Here is a 20,886-nt window from a genome sequence, read left to right on the forward strand (position 1 = left end):
GTCATGAAGTTAGGACACAGCTTGGCTTTGACTATCCCTCCTATGTCCTATCCAAAGGTTTGGAATACAAACAATGCATCGAGAGCGTGGAACTTGATTTGGATTTATGGAGCTCCAATATCTAACGCTCTCTCCCTCTCTCAAAACCATGTGAATTTCATTGCCAATTTATACATGTGCTTCAATCCCTCTACTGCAGAAGGAGGATCTTCTCCTGATCCTCTCCGAATCCTATTTGTGAGGATTTTGGAATCCTTTAATCGTGTCTGTTTATCATATATTGTATGATCAATTTTTATAAAGTATTGTTTGCATTTAATTTTAAATAAATAATTTACGACGATATAATATATAATGAACAAATACAATTAAAAGATTTCCGAAATCCTCACAAAGAGTATTGAGACAGAATGACTGCCCTCCTGATCTCCCTCTTAGACTCCCCCACTTCGCAATTCTCAACTCTCGCGTCGCGTGTTACTTCCGAACACAAAATAGAGAGCCCCCTCTCTCTCTCTCTATTAAAACACCAAAATCCCACAAGAACAACACGCGGAGAGGGTCGGACAGACTCAGGCTCGGACAGCACCTATAAAATACAAAGTACCAGAAAGACTCTCAAGAGTGAGGAGTAGAGCGAAACACAGAACAAATCTGCTATCTTTATCATCATCTATCCCATTCTTCTTTTTGTATCTTATATTATTTAGAGGGAGAGAGAAAGAGAGACATCTCCTGTCATTCTGCATTGCCGACTTTGTAGTGGACGAGGTAATCTCACCAGTTATTTCCCAAATATCCAGAATTCAGGTTTCGAAGATTTTCTCATTGAAGCTTTGAATCCACTCTCTTTTGCCCTTTTGATCGATACCCACAAAATAAAAATTGAAATTGTAAAGTGGGTCGATTCTCTTTTTTCTTTTTCTTGAAATTTTGAAGTTTTGCCCTTAATTAGTTGTTTGAGGGTTAGGGTTAGGGTTTTTGATAGTGGGTGTTTCCTGTCTTGGTGGAATTTTCTAGGGTTTTTGTTAGATCGCAACTGGGTACTGCTCCAATTCTGCAGTTTTGGACTAATTAGGGTTTGTCCAGTGCAAGGAACTGGGTAGTATTGGGATCATCGCGGCCCCGCATCAAATGACCATAAGTTCCCATCTTTCGGGGAATGGAATTGTGCATTGGGCAGTGCCGGGGTGAGTACATGAACTCTGAGATTGCATAGAATTATGGAAAGCACTGTTTTTCTGAGCATGGAAGAAGATTGCACATATTGAATTCGGTGCAGGAGTGATCAGAGACTTGCCAAATCGGTGTTTTGGCGCAAAAGGGTATCTGTGTTTTCACTGCTTTTACATGCTTGATCTTCAGCTGCGAATGAATTTGGTTTTAGGATTTGGTAATGAGGACGAGCTGATGATACTGTATTGGCCCATAAGGCGACATAGAGGATTAGATTGTAGTGGACTGTTTTCGTTTCTCAAGAAACTGTTCGGGTTAACTTAGTTTGAACAAAATTCTTAGAAAAGCTTCTCCAGTAGTTAGTCCATTTGGTTTTTTTGTTGGATTTTCGTTCAGATTTGTGTTCAGTTGTTTACATTGAGGTGGTGCTTGTGTTGAGCCTTGATTTTTCAAGTAAGTTTGGTGTGATATCTGATTTACCTGCCTGCACATCTGTGTAGAAAGGATTAAAGGATTGGTTGAAGTGACTGAGAAGCTAATAGCAGATTTTTTGTGCTGGGAATGAATGCGGGGACATGGTGCATGGACAGGAGCATAGTTGCTGGATCGTTCCCTTTCTGGAACAGTGTTACTGGAAACTAATTCAGGAGTTTTCTTCTTTGGAAGATACTGGTTTTTGGTACTGTCAGGCTTTATGCAATGTCGCGCTGCTTTCCATTTCCTCCACCCGGATATGAAAAAAAGGCTAGGGCAGATGATGTGGACTTGCTGAAAAAGGTTAAAATTCTCTCCTTTTATTTTTTTATTAATATCTTTTAATTCGTATAGCATTCATTATGGACATGATTTATCGAAAAGATAAAAAAGGTTAAATGAAATAATCATTCGTTAGGCACATACAAGTGAATATGATTACTTCCTGCAGTTAAACTAGTATGGCTTACTTATCGATATGCAAAGTTTCTGTCTGTCATGCCTGAAAATTGTCGATTAAAATAATGCTGTGGTTTAGGAACACATAAAATTTGTAAATATGGAGTAAGTAAAGATATAGGTGCCAGTTAGAGTCCAGTAATTGCTGGGAAAAACTGGTCATTTTGTCCTAATTTGTAATAAATTACATTTGTGTTGAAGTGAAAATTTATTGGATTAACAACTACTTGTTCAGTTTGTTGGAGTGTGAAAATGAGGAGCTAATTGAGAAACATAAAATGTTTTCCACTAATTACCGACTATTAGGTTGATGTGTTTACTCCCATTCATGTTCGAGTCCTGCTCTTACCAAGGATTTATGGTACCCACCTTTGGATTTGATATCGGGGACAGAGAATAGATGGTGGCGGTTTTCATGGTTTATTCTCAACCTTCAATATCAAATCGAAGGGTTAGTGTCCATCCATTCCTTGGTCACCTGGTGACCAGGAGAACATTTTCTATTCATGTTCAATGGGGTCATGTTGAATCAGCAATAGTTTACATTTTCTATTCATGTTTGATGCATAAACTGAAGTTATCCTGAACAATGCCGATGGGTCTCGCTTAGTTTTACGATTCCAATACAAATCACCATCTAGTCAAACAGACCCTCAAGTCATATTCGTCCAGTCCCCGATTTCATCTTATAGGCCTGAATTATTTCTCAAAGTGGAGCCAATACTTGTGACATTATTCAAAGGAGGCCTAGTCTTGCCCAGCATTGATGCATCATGTGCAAAAAGAACCTGAAAGTATAGATCATCTATTCCTGGTCATATGATTATATTAAAACTTGGCACACAAACTGTTTTCGAGAGCTAGTGTGAATTTGGTGATATCACAATTATGCATTTGTTTTTGAGAAGTAATAGGGTTCTGAAAATATTAGGGGAAGGAATCTGAATGAAGCTGAAATGGAGGAATTTCTCTCTTTGTTGCCTTTTATTGAGTATTAGTAGGGGCAAGAAGGCCAGAGTTATATTGAGATGTTTGGTTCTTGCTTTGATTTGTGTGATCTGGACGGAAAGAAATAAGGGCTTTTGAAAGCTATGGTGGAGTGGGGGCTGAGGAGCTATGGAATAAGGTCCAGTTTTGGTCTGCTCTGGGAGTCTGTCTGATGAATTTAGACTTATTCCTTTCTCTACTAATTTGATGGGAAGTCCATGGTGTAGGCCTGTTAATTTTTCAGATCTTAGGAGGGGTTTGTCTCCCTCATGCGTTTCTGTTTTCCTTTAGTGGCCTCTTGACCACTTTTTCATTTGTTGTTTTATTGTCTTTGTTGCAACAAAGTTTTTTTTTTTTATAGGCAAAAAAGAAAAATTTAGGGTGAGGAAATGGAGAGGTTCTTGGATAGAATTTGTTTTGGGCCTCAGTAGGCTCAAATTTCCTGGATTTTTTGGAAGAATGTTTTTTGTCCTTATTCATGTGGGGTGTTCACAAATATTTTAATTTCTCTCTCCCTCTCTCTCTCTCTCTCTCTCTAGCTTAGATTTTTCACTATAATGTTACCATTGGACGTTTTCTGTATTCTGTTATGTGGCTGGTCGGTAGGGGTTTTTATGCATTCTGCTGGACAGCTTGACACTATATTTTCTACTTAGATCCTGAGCAGCAGCAACAACAACAACAACAAAGCCTTTTCCCACTAAGTGGGGTCGGCTATATGAATCCTAGAACGCCATTGCGCTCGGTTTTGTGTCATGTCCTCCGTTAGATCCAAGTACTCTAAGTCTTTTCTTAGGGTCTCTTCTAAAGTTTTCCTAGATCTTCCTCTACCCCTTCAGCCCTGAACCTCTATCCCGTAGTCACATCTTCGAACCGGAGCGTCAGTAAGCCTTCTTTGCACATGTCCAAACCCATTTTGTGTACATGTTGATGCTTCACTGCCCAACATTCTGTGTCATACAGCATCGCCGGCCTTATTGCCGTCCTATAAAATTTTCCCTTGAGCTTTAGTGGCCTACGACGGTCACACAACACGCCGGATGCACTCTTCCACTTCATCCATCCAGCTTGTATTCTATGGTTGAGATCTCCATCTAATTCTCCATTCTTTTGCAAGATAGATCCTAGGTAGCGAAAACGGTCGCTCTTTGGTATTTCCTAATCTCCGATCCTCACCCCTAACTCATTTTGGCCTCCATTTGCATTGAACTTGCACTCCATATATTCTGTCTTTGATCGGCTTAGGCGAAGACCTTTAGATTCCAACACTTCTCTCCAAAGGTTAAGCTTCGCATTTACCCCTCCTGAGTTTCATCTATCAACACTATATCGTTTGCGAAAAGCATACACCAAGGAATATCATCTTGAATATGTCCTGTTAACTCATTCATTACCAACGCAAAAAGGTAAGGACTTAAGGATTGTTGATGCACAAAATCAGTGAGGACTTTGGTACAACAGAAAGTATTAAGTTTGTGATATTCGCTAGATTGTTCTGGTCATTAGTGTGGATAAGTATGTAAATGGATAGAGACAGGAAAGCAAACACAAGATGCACGTGGTTCACCCAGATTGGCTACGTCCACGGAGTAGAGGAGTTCTCATTAATTGTGAAGGGTTTACACAAATACATAGGTTCAAGCTCTCCTTTAGTGAGTACAAGTGAATGATTTAGTACAAATGACATAGGTTCAAGCTCTCGTCTTCACTTGCCTTATCTGTCTCATAGGTAGATGTGGCATTTTCTCTGGAAGTACTCTTCTTCCATCCAGGGGTGATATCTTTAACTGGTGGAGATGCACAAGGTAATGTATCAATTTCACTTGAAGCTTACTTGTAGTTTCAGGCTTGGTCAAGCGCGATACAAACCATGTAGTAGGAGTCCCCCAAGTCGCCAAGCTAGGGGATTTGCTCTGAAAGAGGCAACAGACAAGGTAAGCAATCAGAGCTCCAAGCAATCAGTCCCAGATCAGAAGTTTGATTTCGAGTTCCGGCTGATTGTTCTCATTCTCCTTATCTTGCAGGCAGCATGAAGCATAAAGAGAAGAAAAGGAGAATAGATGATATGAGATACTTTTGCTTTTGAAGAAGTAACTTTCCACAGGCTTATTCTTGAACTGGGCTGGAGGATTTTCTGGTTTCCTCCAGAGTATAAGGCCGACTGAAGAATTTGAGGGTCAAAACAAGTCCATCAAATCTAGAGAACGTTCGACCCTGCTGATATGGGATACTTTTGTTGTTGACAAAGTAGTGGATGTATCGGCACGTGTTCTGTTAAGCTTGTCTCCACATGCTTCCTTGTATCCTTCTCACTTTCCCTATCTGTTCCTCAGGCAGATGTGGTATCTTCTCTGGAAGCATAAGATGTTGAATATGAGTACTCGAGAGCAATGCCAGGTAAGTAATCAGGTAAGGGGTTCCAGGCAGTCAGTTCCTGACTAGAAGCTTGATTCCAAGTGCTGACTGATTGTTCTCTTTCTCCTTGTCTTTCCATTTCTCTTAAAAGTAGAACCAAGGAGAGAAAACAAGAACATGAAAAAACTGTCCCAAGAATGTGCTCCACAAAGAACTCTAGGATATGTCACATATGTGTTTTGATGTCGGCGTTTGTTTTCTATTTGAGTTTGTATTTTTCTAAGATTGAATACCACTTTTTGGCATAAAACAATAATTCTCCCAATTGTTTGGTTAGCACAATCTTCTGGTGCAGAAATTTGTATGTCCTCTTAGGGGGTGTTTGTTTGCCCTCACTAACTGTCACTAGACTAGACTGGACTAACTATTAGTCCAGTCCAGTGTTTGTTATCATCCGGGACTAGTGTTAATGAAACTAGCCCAGACTCGCCTACACTAGAGGCTTCACTAAAGGTTCTTAGCGAGAGGCCCTGGAAACCATGGGACTAGCTAAGACCTCTCCCTGCTCTCTGTTTCACTCTCTTTCCTCTCTCCTCATCCTGAACTCAAACCCAAAATCAGGCAGATTTGTCACTCACTGCACCGCGCATCTCGTGTTTATCATCGATCTTGCAGTCGAGAGGCAACAATTCTCCTCTGCTTAGATCCTTGGCTTGCTCGACTGCACCTTCATCCACCACGACACCGTCGCCACATTCCATGACGCCCCACCAAAACACAGATACGAATCTGCCAAAACCCAAAAAACAAAAATCAATTACAAAACCCATATTATATTCTTCAAAAATGCTTGAGTTGTGAAAAGGGTGGAGTTTGATGATAATAGTGAAAAGGAATGGAGATTGATGGTCTGCAATTTCAACATCCAAAAGATGGCTTTTTCTGATAATAGTGAAAATGAATGGAGTTTGACGATGAAGGGGAAAGTAGAGTGAGAGGGAGTTGGAGGGGCAGGAGAAAAGATGGAGAGCTTTCGGGACTGGGAGAGTTTTCTAGAAAAGGGGAAAAAAAATAAAAAAAATGTAAAAGATAAGATTTAATTATTATTTTAGTTATTTAGTCGGATAGTGCACCAAATGCTTCACTAATTTAGTCCAGCTTAGTCTAGTCTAAGCCAATCCAACTTAGTCCCTGCAACTAGTCCAATCCGAGACAGTCCGGTGCAATAAACACACCCTTAAAGCCTTGGCAGAGATGGGGAGAATGATTGTTGACAGAATTTTAGAGTACAAATTGGCAACTGTACAATTTGAAATTAGCAGACACAGAGTTAAAACATGTAGGATGCTAATTGGGTCTGGCTATAATTACTTTGAATTGTTGCCTTTTTCTTGTTGCTCTTCCTGAGTTGCGTTCTTTGAGATTATCGTGCCAACTTAAGCCTTTTGCAACTTTGATATTTAGATTGAGGGTCACTGTTTAACATTATGCTAGCCTGCCATTGCTGGTGGCCATTACTGTTGGGTTCCGTGATTTTCTTTTAAACCAAAACTTGGAATGATCTGTAATTTTTTTTAGGGGTGTGATATCCACACACCCCGTTTTACTGCTTCCACACCTTTTTAGTTTTCAGCTGTCGGATCAGATGAATTGAAGAAGATCAATGGACAGAAATTAACAAGGGGTGTGTGAGAAGTAAAAATGGGTGTGTGGATAGCACACCCCTTTTTTTTATTCTTCTGTACTTTGTGAATTGCGGCCTTTATCATGTTGTACAGTCTTCCTTTCTTTTCTGTTTTCTCATTCCCTATTTACTTGTCTTGATTTCTTCATCCTCCTTTCTTTGTCCCCCCCTGGAGTTTGCCTTCTTTAGTAACCATATATATTGTTCATCCTATCTTGTATAATTTGTATCCCTGGTAAATTGCTCTAAATTCTAGTTGCTGCTTGTTGTTATCATATGAAGTATATGTTAACTTGCTGTATAACGTTTAACTGGTTGATGATTGCCTCTGTTTTCTTTTATTTCATATTCAGAGGATAAGGTGTTAGAAACCTTGTCACTGGAGTTTCCTTTAGATCCGATTACCACCTTTTTTTTTTTTTCCTTTGAAGTTCCTTTCTTTGGAATGGCTCACACCACATCCCCGTTCCTACTCACCCGAGTTCAATTGGGACGTTGGAACGGGGACGTGTTATGATGGTCCACTAAACTGGGAAAACCTAAGAAACTGGGTTTCTTCTTCATTATATTGATCCATAACTGCTTCATATGAAGAGTAAAGAAAGTTAAATATCTAGCACAAGTTAATCCTAAATTAATGTTCAATAGACATTGCAATTGGTGCCTGTGTTTTATGTGTGCATTTGACAGCGGTGACTTTTAGGTGTTATGTGATTTTGTAGGAGTTTTTGTTTTAAGATTTTTTTTTCCGGAAGCGGATTCTGATGAATCACAATAAAATGTTTTCCTTAAAGCAAAGTCCTTATTGGTTGGTTTGTCTATAAGTGGAAAAAGGTAGAAAACAGAAGATGAAGAGCGGCTCTGTGATTGGAGAGTGAAAAAAAAAAGAGTATAGGTATATACTCAAAGTAAATGAGAAAAGACGAAAATGAGAAAGGTGTACGGAAACAGAACAGTTTTTTGGATCGTCGGATGAGCTAGACATTTTCCTTTTATCAATGCTTTTCTCTTGCCTTTACTGGTTTCTTTGAAATTTTGGTTTTTAATTACTCTTTTTTTGTGCTAAATAGTTTTTCCACATAAAGTACAGCAAATTGACCAATAATCTTCCTTATGCTTTTATACCCTTCTTTTGGTGATTCTATAGTTCTGACAGCCAATGTCTGATCATTATCATTTTCTGCTCCTGGTTCACCATTGAAGGGAACTGTTATAAGAATATAAACCTTGTTTTAGAACTTGAAATAAAAAGATATTGCATTACTCACCAAGTGGCCTAACAAGCATTTTGTTTGTCATGATATTTGTTTGGCTCGTGGCCTTCAAAACTGACAGTGTTAGGGAGTTTAAGAACGAGAATTGAAGTCAGGTGGTTTTTGACCATTTTTAAGCTAGAAATTTTTGCATGCGACTTTGAAGGAGATATCCCAAGGTTTGGTGTATTTTTGCTTGAGAATTTTGTTTGTCCTTTTTTTAGGCGTACTTATTGAAGAGGAGGCTTTTGAAAGTCCGAAGGCAGCTGCTAGCTTTTGAAGTTTCTGATCAGGAGTTTCAGGCAAAGAGACAAATCACTATTAATGTTGTTGATGACAAATGGAGTTTTACATTAAATTAGCATGGCATTACTCCCACATTGTAGTGTGGAGGTGTTGAATGCATATTAAATGAACTTTAATCTCTCAAGTTGATTAGCTCTGGCTCCTCTCAGTGTTTGATAATTTGATACTAGTTTAATAGCTATGTTGACCGGTTGAATGCGTTGGGAAGATTTCGCTTTCCATATTTTTAGAATATACGGAGCTCTTTCCCTTCTGGTATTCGCTCTTTAGGGTTCAGTTTGCATACTTCCTTGGGCTTGCTTGTAACTCCTTTTTCTTTCTATTGTGTGTTATTTAAATACAGTTTTACTTATAGTGATAAATTACCACTGCAAAATGCTTGCATTAAATTTAGGGTTAGAAAAGGCACGGATCTTTATTTTTTGTTTGTTGATGAAAGGCAAAGTTCTTTATAATAATAAATCAATGCCGAAAGGCAGTTGATAGTGTAACTAGAAGTCTTTGGATTGCTGGTTCTTTTTATATGGTAGGATAGGATATGATTGATGACTGGGAGACTGGGGAGTATGGATAATTGTAAACTATATTCTGTTGTTGACACTGCGTAGGAAGCTGGCTATGAACCAAAGAAGTTTCCGTGCCATTGCACCTCCTTTATCTTGGTGATAATGGTTTTTTTGATGATCAGTCTTTTATTATTGGTTTGTAATTGTATTTAAAATGTTCTAATTTCTTTCTTGGTTGTTTTTCCTGTTTTGCTCGTCTTGAACTTTGGTTTTGGGGTGGATTGCCTTTGGTTTGTATTTAAAATGTTCTAATTTTCTTTCTTGGTTGTTTTTCCTGTTTGGTGGTCTTGAACTTTGGTTTTGGGGTGGATTGCCTTTGTATGTCTTATTTCTGCACCATCTTGCTTTTTTCTTCTCCTTCTATTTAAATGTTGAAATTTTGTTTGTGATGAAACAATCTTATTGTGGTTCTCACGTTGCAATGATTTAGTGGGTCGTGGTTCTTGGCATGGTACAATTTTGTGCTTCCAATGCACTAGAGTGACACTGCTTTGTACCATTCAAAAACTATGTATTTGACTATTTGAAAACTGCGAACATTTGTTATCCTTTCTTCATTTCTGGTTTTTGGGATCTTTTGAAAAGGAATGTAAGGATCTTTACGGGTATGGGGTACCTTTGGAAGGTGGACATGTCAGTTGACGTCAGGTTTAGTTATGGTTCATTTTTGTAGCATTTCTTGTAAGCAAGTCCTTATTATCTATTAAATCTTTTATAAACTAACTTGGAACACAGTTCTCCCTAGTAATACTAATAGTCGTATGTTTTATGATTCTTGATCATATATCTTCTTACCTTTTATCTTTTATAACTGTTCAATAATTACAGGAGAAGCACAGAGAAAAGAAGCATAAGAAGGAAAAGAAGGACAAAGAGAAGAGACAGAGTAAAGAAAAAAGTGATGGAAAGCATCGGGAAAAGAAAGACAAGAAGGAAAAAAAGAGAGACAAATGGAAGGATAAGGAGAAAGACAAGGACCTGGTTAAAGACAAAATTAGTACCTCAGATGAGAAGAGAGTTCCAGGAAAAAACAAGGGTCATGGTGAAGAGAGATACATTCAGAAAGAGTACAAGGGCAACTGTATTGACAAGAGAATTACGGGAAAAATTGGAGGTTATCAGGCAGAGAAACTCGGTCAGTACCGTTATCTGGCTGAGCAAAACCAGAATTCTGTATCGGTGGAGTTGGGTACAAGGAGTAAACATGAGGCCAGGGCAATTGGTAACCATCTGGTTGAGAAGATTACTGAATTAGACGGAAACAAGGATGAGGGGATGGTTGGATTGCTGACCAAGGGTACTGACATTTTGGCCAAAGTTAAGGAAAAGAACAAGGATAGGAGAGTTGATGACAGAAGGACAGATGGGCAAGGAGTCAGGGGGGCAGCACAGGTTAGTGGGAACACGATGGTTCAGAACCTTCTTGGTGTGGTTGAACCTAAAGTTGGACTTTCCAGACCATTGGCGAGCAACGTGGATAGAAAGATTGTTGGAAAAGAAAAGACCAAAGAGAAGGAAGGTGGTGACAAATGCAAGGACAAACATAGAGAGAAGAAAAAACAAGGGATAGACAAGGACAAAGATAAAGAGAAGAAAAATGAAGCGAAAGCAAAGGAGAAAATTGAATCTAAGAAAGGAGAGTCATATAAAGAGAAGAAAAAGGAAGAGAAAGCAAAGGAGAAAAATGAAACTAAGAATGCAGAGCCAGATAAATTAAGAAAGAGCAATAAAGAGGATCACATAGATTCCCATAGTGTTATAACCTCCCAGCTTCCAGAGGACAGCAACAAAACTGCTGGTGCTGATGGAAATCTTAAGAAACGAAAGGACATACAGATGAATGGAGTTGTGCATGGTGAGCTCTTTTTTATGACGTTAAGTATCATAGTTGCAGCCCAATCATGCTATGTAGTTGTCAAACACAAGTTGGCCTCTTTTTGCCTGCAACTGAGGGAGGTTGTAGGTCCACTTTGCTATCCTTTCTTTCCTTTGATTCAGAATAATAATGTTTTTCAGTTTGGTATCAGTCGATTGGCAGTGTTATTGAATCAATTTTGTCTAGCAGGTTCAAACTTTGGTAATTTTTATTCTTAGTTGACTATTGATGCTTCCCTTTCTCATCTTACAGCCGATGATATTAGGCCCAGTAAACTGTCGAGACCACCTTCTTCCTCTCATCAATTGCCAGTAAATGGAAGAACACTGGAACCTTGCCAAAATTCCATCCCATATGTGTCAGATAGGCTGGGTGCAGCAAATAACATTAAGGTGGACGTTAAGGACTTCAAGATAAATGGTAGTGGTGAAGCTCCGTCATTGGCCATCTCCACTACAAAGCCGACATCTACAGCTACACAGGCTGTGCCTATTGCTGAAGCATGCATGAAACCACCCCATCCGGATTCCAGATATCTAAGCCATGTGTATTTGGTTCCGAAATTGGATGAAATGCCTGATCATGACGACCAAGATTGGTTGTTTGGGTGCAGTGATGCCCAATTAAAGAAACCCAAGGTGGAATCTTCAAGGGTTGAGGAGACACCTAAGGTATGGTCAGAGGTCCTGCGGGTAGAGTCAGCTGATGTGCATGCTCTGCCGTATGTCATTCCATATTGAACAACTCAAATGGGCATGTTTCAACTCATAACTCTGGTGCGGGCAAACCCTTGATAGGACCACACGAGGGTGAAGCTAGAAAGGCGTCTGGGCACCTTGGATTGTTTTGAGTTTTTTAGCTGCATTCATATGTGATAGCACTGTTGCAGTGATCATGACTCAACACGTCTCAAACACAAATGTCACTCAAACGCCACCGGACACACTCAACACGTCAGGACATGCTCCGGGACCGGGCCAGCTATTTGGGTTCCAGGGGTGGTTCCCCAACAGTTAATTCATTGAACACGGAGAGTTTCATAACGCGACCAAGTGAAGGGGGTTTGCGTAGAAAGGGAGATAGATATATATATATAAGGCTTGTGCATTTTTTGTTGTGATTTGGTTGGGAGCTGATAAGCCCACTCTAACTGTGCGTTTAAGAGAAAACTAGATGTGGTATATTTGCAACTCCGCCACAATTTTGATTTGTAACATAGAACAGCTCCTATTTACATGAAATATCAGATAGAAGAAGAGTTTACAAGTAGAATTAGTTTCAAAGTTGGTGCACTTGAAATGTAGTAGACTACAGGGCGATAATTTCTACTCATGGTTCATTGTGGCCGATTCACATAATTTTGTACCTATGATTGAAACCGATCATATAATCAATCACTTTGTAAAAAAAAAAAATTAATAATATGAGATTGTTTAGTCTTCTAACTATATGACAATTGATTGGGACTACAATGACTCATAATATGATCTTTACAAAGTGATTTATAATATGAACAATTTTGATCATAAGAACGAAATTCTCTGAACTGGGCACGAAGAATTTGAGGAGGAATTCAACGAAGAATTTAAATACTACAATAATATGATCTTTACAAAGTAATTTATAATATGAACAGTTTTGATTATATACACGAAATTATGGGAATTGAGCACGAACAATTTGAGTAGGAATTCCAAGAAGAATTTAAAGAATACAAAATTATTGAAGGGCAGCACAAACGTTTCTTATGAATCAAATTATAAAGTTCTGAAATTTCCCAAATTAATTTTCAATTTTTAACACAACGATATATTTACACCAAAGGTGTCACTGCCCGTCCCAAATTATTTTTGTCATTAGTGTGAAATGTCTAAAGTACCCTTGAACGTTTGTGGTGTTGTGTGGTTTAGGTTTTGGTTGTGGACCTATATGTTAAGTTCCTAAGTTTTTGGACCCAACTAGAACTAAATTTTCCCTAGTTTTGGTTGGTGACAAACTGGACCACACACTCACACACACACCCTTACCCGTTGACCTCTCTCTCTTATCCCTCTCTCGGATTTTCTTACCATTTTCGTACAACCTATACGGACAACCCTCAAAACCCTTTCAACTTCACGGATCGAGGTTGTGATTGCTGTTTTTGGACTCCTTGCAAGCTCAGGAGTCGAATGGTGGTGGTGGTTGGACGTGAAAACTTCGAAAACCCAAGAACTCAGAATCTCATATTTTGAGTACTATTCATGCAGTCGTGATCGTGGAATTTTCAGCAAATTTTAAGGTTCTAGGAAGCTTTAGGACGTCTTCATGAAGCTCGAGGAAGAAAGTTGGAGTGTTTTGGACGTCAGGAAGTCCCAGTTTGTGAGTTTCAAGTTTTGGCCGAATTATCAAGGTTTCTGCGTCGAGATCCCGTGGATTTTAGGGCTTAAAATTGGTAAGGTTTTGTTCTACTCGTCACAAGCTTCATTTTGGTACAAATTTCATGAATTTTGGTTGAGAAATGAAGAAGATATTGAAGTTCTAAGATTTTCCAGTTTCCGACGATCGCAGAGGCACCGGCGCCGGACTCCAGCGAACTAAGGAAGAAGGAGGAGAATATTCCATCAAAGTTGATGAAATATTCTAACGTCGTCAGGTATAATTAACGGCATATTCTAGTTTTTAACGGAATATTCCCTAATGGCGTTAACTATTATGTCCCCTGTACCAGGCACGTGCTTGCACATGAGCCGCGCATCTAGCCGTGCCTTGGCTAGTGCGTGAGGGCACGTGGGGTCATGAAATTTTTTTCTAAAAATATAGGGATGTTCCTGAGGTTGAGTAGGTCATGGTGGTATATTCAAATACCACATTTGAGCAATGTATGAGAAGTTATTTCCTAGTTTTGTGTATGTGCTTTAAATAACGTTTATTCAGTTATTTCACATATGGTTGAGACCTATCCTGAGGACGAGCGCCATCAATCGAGGCTCGCAGGCTACAACCCTTCGACATATCAGTGAGTAGGCTTTTGGTTTTCCGTATATACCTATATACTTGAGATTTTTTCCAGAAAATGAATTTGAATGACTATACGTTTTGAAATGCCATGCAAAGTATCTGCCTATTTTATTTATGCATTAGTAGTTGCATATATTTAAGATGGGTGCTGCGGACTCGTAGGTTAGTGCCAAGTAAGTTCATAAATTAAAGATATGAGATTGCTTTAGTTATGCGAGATATGATGTGATGTGATGTATTGAGAGCTTATAAACCTGCACCCCGGTGTTAGTGCTCCCGCCTAGAGTTAGGACACGGTCCTTCACGTGATGTTCACCTCCCGCACCATATGCTCACCTTGGATCCAAGTTAAGTGCACAGGCTTGTCATACAGCCCACTTTAGGTGATTCCGACTTGTAGATCACCCGCGATCATTCGCACAGTCTTCATGTGATCGCAGCACTAGATCATATTTATTTTACACCTAGTCCTGTCGTACAAACACTTTAAGTGGTTTCGACTCGTGTGCAGAATTTGATATGATTGAGATTGGTTATGAGCTATAGACTCAGTCGTGCAGGTCACATAAGTGGATTTGGCTGATATAATATCTGGCATTGATACATTTTAATTGGATTATTTATAGCATTTCATTGAGATACTTTGGTATGGTATATTTCTATAGATTTTCATCCTGAGCGTGATTTCTGATATAGCATATATTATATTTTCTGGGAAATTATACAGGTTTTACGGCGAGGGGTTAGAACTTTTGAGAAATGAAATGATTTCGAAAAGCTTTGTTTTTGCCCACTCACACTTTCTATTTTGCGCCCCTTCAGGTTTTAGGTAGAAATGCTTTGGTGGCTCACGGGGATTTCGACGGTGGTTCTGACAAAACACCATAAATGTAGGATCACCTTTAAGTGTTGTATAATTAGTACTTGTCATGCTTGACTGCACTTTGGCTATTTATGCTCTGATTGTGTATTTCACACTTAATCTCGCACTTACACCTTATCTTATCTAGTACTCTAGTTGATTTGGTTTTTGTTTATTCGTAATTCCTTATGTCTCTATTGCTTCCACACTGTGCACATGGCTACATCACCCGCACGTGATGGCCAGCATGCCCTGATTTAGGTTGGGGTGTGTCAGTTTGGTACCAGAGCCTAGGTTTGCAGTCCTGCATATCTTGTGAAATTTCTAATTAATTTAATGTCTCCTGTCGGAACTATGCCGCCTCGTAGAGTTTCACGTCCTTCTGTTGAGCCTAGTTTCCCCGATATAGCTCAGTTAAGGGAAGCTATAGCTAATGCCATTCAATCTTCACTTCGTCCTCCCCAAAAGACACCTCTTGAGACTGTGTATAATCTGAAGCTGAATCATTTTATAGGGAATGAAGGACATGAAGGAGCGGAGAAATGGATCAATCATCTTGAGAAGACTTTTCGTGTAATGCAGAGTCAGGGGAATCTTCATCCTGATAGGTGGGTCAAGATGACTACCTGGTTTCTAGGTCCGGAACCTACATCCTGGTAGAGACAAGAGTCTTATCAGTTGTCACCAGAGGAAGCAGCTAATTGGGAAGTGTTTAAAAAGTTGTTTCAGAAAAGGTTTATTCCCCCTGAGTATATTGATAGCAAAAAGCAGGAGTTTATTCAATTAAAGCAGGGGAAGATGATGGCAAATGAGTATTATAGGAGATTCACTAACTTGTCTTGCTATCATCCGGAGGTTGCTGCTAATCCGGTTGAGATGCTCCTTCGTTTCAGGTTGGGTACTAAAAAGAAATGGCGTTCTATAGCAACCTCGACTCCCTATGCTACTTACCAGGAGTTTTATTAGATTTTGTTAAGGATTGAGGACTCAGAAAATATGCCCAATGAGAGTGACGATGAAGAAGAAAAGAATGGGAATCAGAGGCAAGATGATAAAGGTAAAGGTTAGTCTTCTCAAGGACCTCGCAAGACTCAGAGCTTTAAGAGGAGTGGAACTAGTTCCAGCTTTTCTAGCGGAGGTTTTAGTGCCACTGGTCAGAGGAGAGGTGGTAGATTTTTAAGAGGTCATAGATTCCAGAGGCAGGGAGATGCTGGAAGAAGAAGTGCTCCTTTGTGCCGCAGATATAAGAATAGCCATTTTGGGAAGTGTAGGAGAGGCAGCAATGGATGTTTTACTTGTGGGCAGATGGGACATAAAGCTATAAATTGTCCCTAGAGTCAGCAGAAGCCCCAGCAACCTTCTATGCCACCACCAGCACCGATCCAGCAAGTTCCATGGTTTGGTAGTTATGGTCAGATGGGTTGAGGTGGTGCTTACCATTATTAGGGTGATGCCACTCCTTATGCTTTAGGGTAGTATCAGTATTCGCAGGATCCTTATTACCATAGTAGGTATTCTAAATATCCTATAGGGTATACACTGTATCCTCCCATTCCAGCTAGTGGATCTCATTGGTACCAGGGAGGACAGCCCTAGTAGGTAGAGATTACTTCTAGTAGTGCAGGATCTTCAAGGCAATCTGGTCAGCCAAATCAGGGGCGAGGTGTGCAAGGACGAGGTAATCAAGCTAATAAAGGTAGTGGGGGACGACAACAAGCCCAAGGACGTATTAACAATATCTCTCTGCAGGATGCTCAGAATCATCCGGACTTGATCATGGGTACGTTAAACATTCTTGGTCACTTTGCTAGAGTTTTAATTGATTGTGGTGCTACGCATTCTATCATTTATCATACATTTGCTCAAGTGACGCAACCTCATCCTACGCCTCTAGGGTATGATTTAGAGTTTGCTATGCCTAGAGGGGAGAAATGTTATGTTGATTGTGTATATCCAGGATATCCAGTGATGGTAGAGGATGTGGTTATGCTAGCTAATCTTATCCCGTTAGATATTGTTGATTTTAATGTAATCTTAGGCACGTATTGGTTGCATTATAATCATGCCAAGATAGATTGCTACGGGAAAACAATTGTTTTCCATCGTCCTGGATTACCTGAAGTTACTTTTGTGGGTCAATGTAGTGGGGTGAAGCACGGTGTTATTTATGCTGTAAGAGCAAAAAGGTTGTTATCGAAAGGTTGCCAAGGATATTTAGCTCATGTAGTGCTGAATGATGTTGCTTCTAGTAGTATGGAGGATGTTCGAGTAGTCAGGCATTTTCTTGATGTATTCCCTGATGATTTACCTGGATTGCTGCCAGATCGAGATGTGGAGTTCACTATTGATTTGCTTCCATGTACGGATCTTATATCTTTAACTCCATATAGAATGGCTCCTGCTGAATTGAGGGAATTGAAAGTCCAGTTGCAAGAATTAATCGATAAAGGTTTTATTCAACCTAGTACTTCACCCTAGGGAGCTCCAGTTTTGTTTGTAAGCAAAAGACGGGACTTTGAGGCTATGTATTGATTATAGGCAATTAAATCGAGTAACAATTAAAAACCGTTATCCGTTGCTGCGTATAGATGATTTGTTTGATCAGCTTCGAGGTGCCTGTGTGTTTTCTAAGATTAATTTGAGGTCTGGTTATTACCAGTTGAAGATCAGCAATAAGGATGTCCCTAAGACTGCTATCATGGTTTTGATGAATCGAGTATTCCAGCTATATATAGACAGGTTTGTCATTGTTTTTATTGATGACATTTTGGTATACTCTAAGTCTAAAGCAGAACATGTTCGACATCTTACTCTGGTATTGAAGAAATTAAGAGAACATCAGTTGTATGCTAAGTTTAGCAAATGCCTCAAGTGGCATTTTTGGGAAATGTCATTTCTGCTCAAGGTATTCAAGTGGATTCTCAAAAGGTAGTAGTGGTGGAGAGTTGGCAACAACCACGAACCGTCATTAAGGTACGGAGTTTTCTTGGCCTAGCAGGCTATTATAGACTATTTGTTAAGGATTTTTTAGTCATTGCTTTGCCATTAACGAGGTTGACTAGAAAAGAAGTTAATTTTGAGTGAGATGATAATTGTGAGCAAAGTTTTCAGCAGTTAAAGTATTATCTCACTCATGCACCTGTTCTGGCACTCCAAGATGATAGTGGTAATTTTGAGGTTTACAATGATGCTTCCTTGAATGGCCTGGGTTGTGTGTTGATGCAACATGGTAGGGTGATTGCTTATGCTTCACGACAATTGAAGCCTCATAAGATGAATTACCCTACTCATGATATGGAGTTAGCAGCTATCATATTTGCTTTGAAGATTTGGAGACATTATCTTTATGGTGAGAAATGTAAGATCTTCACAGATCATAAGAGTCTTATGTATCTTTTTACTCAGAGGGATCTTAATCTGCGACAGCGGAGGTGGATTGAGTTGCTTAGTGATTATGATTGCAAGATTGAGTATCACCCTGGTCGAGCGAATGTAGTGGCTGATGCACTTAGTAGGAAAACTCCAATTGGCTGATATGATATCTGGCATTGATACATTTTAATTGGATTATTTCTAGCATTTCATTGAGATACTTTGGCATGGTATATTTCTATAGATTTTCATCCTGAGCGTGATTTCTAATATAGCATATATTATATTTTTTGGGAAATTATACAGGTTTTACGGCAAGGGATTAGAACTTTTGAGAAATGAAATGATTTCGAAAAGCTTTGTTTTTGCCCACTCACACTTTCTATTTTGTGCCCGTCCAGGTTTTAGGTAGAAATGCTTTGTGGCTCACGGGGATTTTGACGGTGGTTCTGACAGAACACCATAAATGTAGGATCACCTTTAGGTGTTGTATAATTAGTACTTGTCCTGCTTGACTGCACTTAGGCTATTTATGCTCTGATTGTGTATTTCACACTTAATCTCGCACTTACACCTTATCTTATCTAGTACTCTAGTTGATTTGGTTTTTGTTTATTCGTAATTCCTTATATCTTTATTGCTTCCGCACTGTGCACATGGCTACGTCACCCTCACGTGATGGCCAGCATGCCCTAATTTAGGTCGGGGAGTGTCACAAGGGATAGGAGAATAAATTAATTATGAACTTGTTGTTTTCAAAATTTGAACTTAAAACCTCTCAATTACAAGTTAAGGTTTAGGCTCATTAGCAATGATGATCTTTACCTTCCATCCATTAGGATTTTTTTTTTTTTAACACCTTGAAAATAAACTTGAATTGTCAAAAACTCTCTAAGCCGAATTCTCCAAAGTAGTGCGTAGATAACTGTAATGGCTAATTATCCTTATTTATACTACTACAAAATAAAATCCTTCCTAGAAAAGGTCTTAGAATAAACTATGAAACAAAATAAATTAAGAGAAACAAGGAAACAATCTCCTAGTCAAGCACGGAGAAATCTGCCAACAAACTGATCAGCTACGTTCTAGGCCTTAGACTATCTCTAAAGAAAATGTCAAAAATGCCACATAGACATATAATATAACAAATGACATACCATATACTCCAACCGAGATGTCAAAGCTGACATGGAAAGAAGGCTAAGCTGACATAGACAAAAAGATGTCAAATTTGAAGTTGCCTTCAAATATGAGTTTTGCTATTTCCAAAGGCATTCCACTTATCTTACCTTAAATGCTAGCATATTTAAGTATTATTTTATTATTTTTAAACCAATAACAACCTAACTTTTACTATTTTTGTTTAAAAAGCATAAATGAAGAAATAAATTTTGGCAATCGGGTGAAAGGAAATATTGACAATATTTCAATTTCTAAGTCAGCCATCAAATTGAAATTTGATGTTTTGAATTTGACGTCTCCTTTGCAGATGCTCTTAGACATCTCCAAAACAGGCCCAAAATGACTCTTTTTGAAACTTGAGATGCCCTGAACATATTTCCATATGCGCTGGAATCCAAAAGATACCATCTTCGACGCTAAAGGGCCCAAATAAGCCCAAAACGCCACTTTGAGAGCTTCACGCGCTGGTCCTTTATTTCATCGCCATAAAGTATCCGCTTGGTAGAAGAATATGAAATTTTGATACGAACAAGTTGAAAGACTCACGAACATCTTCCACTTAGAATCACCCCAAAATTCATTTGTTTGATCACTTTTTGCTCAAGAGGAAGTTGCATATCCTACATTATGGATATAAATCAAAGTATTAAAATCTCACCAAAATAACCAATAAATTATCTATTCTAAAGTAGAAGGGGGCATACATTGTTTTTATTTTATTTTTTATTTTGCTTTATTTACAAGAATGCCAGCCGAATGTGGCTAGGTTGGGAGGGTGATTCTCAAAAGTTTAGAGGGTGGTTTTGTCCATATGGTTTAGCACGGAGCCACTCAATTTCATCCTATTTACAACAATACCAGCCGAATGGAGTTGGGTTGGGAGTGTAATTCTCAAAAGTTCAGAGGGTAATTTTGTCCGCACAGATTGCTGGGTTACACGCGTGCGCTCCCCTCTCATCTCTCACTCTTCCTCTCTCTCCCACGCGAGCCCTCTCTCATCTCTCACTCTTCCTGTTTCTGTCCTCCTCAAATTCTAGAAGCCACAACTCTTTCTTCCGTTTCTCTCATCCTAGAACGAAAGAAATATGGAAAATCAAGGCTCTTCCATTTGCTTCCACAGATTTCTCGAGCTCCGGATCGCTAGCCTTCATATGAAGGTTCGTCTCTCTCTCTCACTTTTTTTTTTTCAATTCGTGATCGAATTTTCTTTCCAAGAATGTTAGATCTGTTGCCTTCGGAAGAATGCCCTGCATTTTTCTGCCTTTTTCTTTTTAGTGATTTTTTTTCCTTTTTTTTCCTAATGAGAATGCAGGTTTTGGATTTACTGATCTTCG

General features: G+C 39.1%; 1 protein-coding gene and 1 long non-coding RNA gene across 3 annotated transcripts; both read left to right on the forward strand.

Moving 5' to 3' along the window:
* Positions 1 to 464: 464 nt before the first annotated feature.
* Positions 465 to 12,408, forward strand: LOC114820336 (uncharacterized). 2 transcript variants are annotated; one of them, XM_070810584.1, is made up of 4 exons: positions 465 to 771; positions 1,677 to 1,953; positions 10,089 to 11,115; positions 11,389 to 12,408. In XM_070810584.1, the coding sequence occupies exons 2-4, from the start codon at positions 1,876 to 1,878 to the stop codon at positions 11,874 to 11,876; spliced, it is 1,593 nt and encodes a 530-aa protein (XP_070666685.1). In that variant the 5' UTR covers positions 465 to 771; positions 1,677 to 1,875; the 3' UTR covers positions 11,877 to 12,408. The 2 variants fall into 2 exon arrangements, with proteins under 2 accessions (XP_070666685.1, XP_070666684.1); XM_070810583.1 differs by having other exon boundaries at positions 551 to 771; positions 1,021 to 1,953.
* Positions 4,892 to 6,409, forward strand: LOC139190380 (uncharacterized). The gene is made up of 2 exons (XR_011574589.1): positions 4,892 to 5,030; positions 5,121 to 6,409. It is a non-coding gene; the product is annotated as an uncharacterized lncRNA (long non-coding RNA).
* Positions 12,409 to 20,886: the final 8,478 nt, after the last annotated feature.

Source organism: Malus domestica, chromosome 13 (genome assembly GCF_042453785.1).
Source record: "Malus domestica chromosome 13, GDT2T_hap1".
Lineage (NCBI taxonomy): Eukaryota > Viridiplantae > Streptophyta > Magnoliopsida > Rosales > Rosaceae > Malus > Malus domestica.

What these genes read in the sequence shown, in the direction of transcription:
- LOC114820336 (XM_070810584.1), top strand. Translation starts at nt 1,876, where the DNA reads ATGTCGCGCTGCTTTCCATTTCCTCCACCCGGATATGAAAAAAAGGCT. An exon ending in ATGTGGACTTGCTGAAAAAG is followed by an intron (nt 1,954 to 10,088) that starts GTTAAAATTCTC and finishes CAATAATTACAG; the next exon opens with GAGAAGCACAGAGAAAAGAA. An exon ending in GATGAATGGAGTTGTGCATG is followed by an intron (nt 11,116 to 11,388) that starts GTGAGCTCTTTT and finishes CTCATCTTACAG; the next exon opens with CCGATGATATTAGGCCCAGT.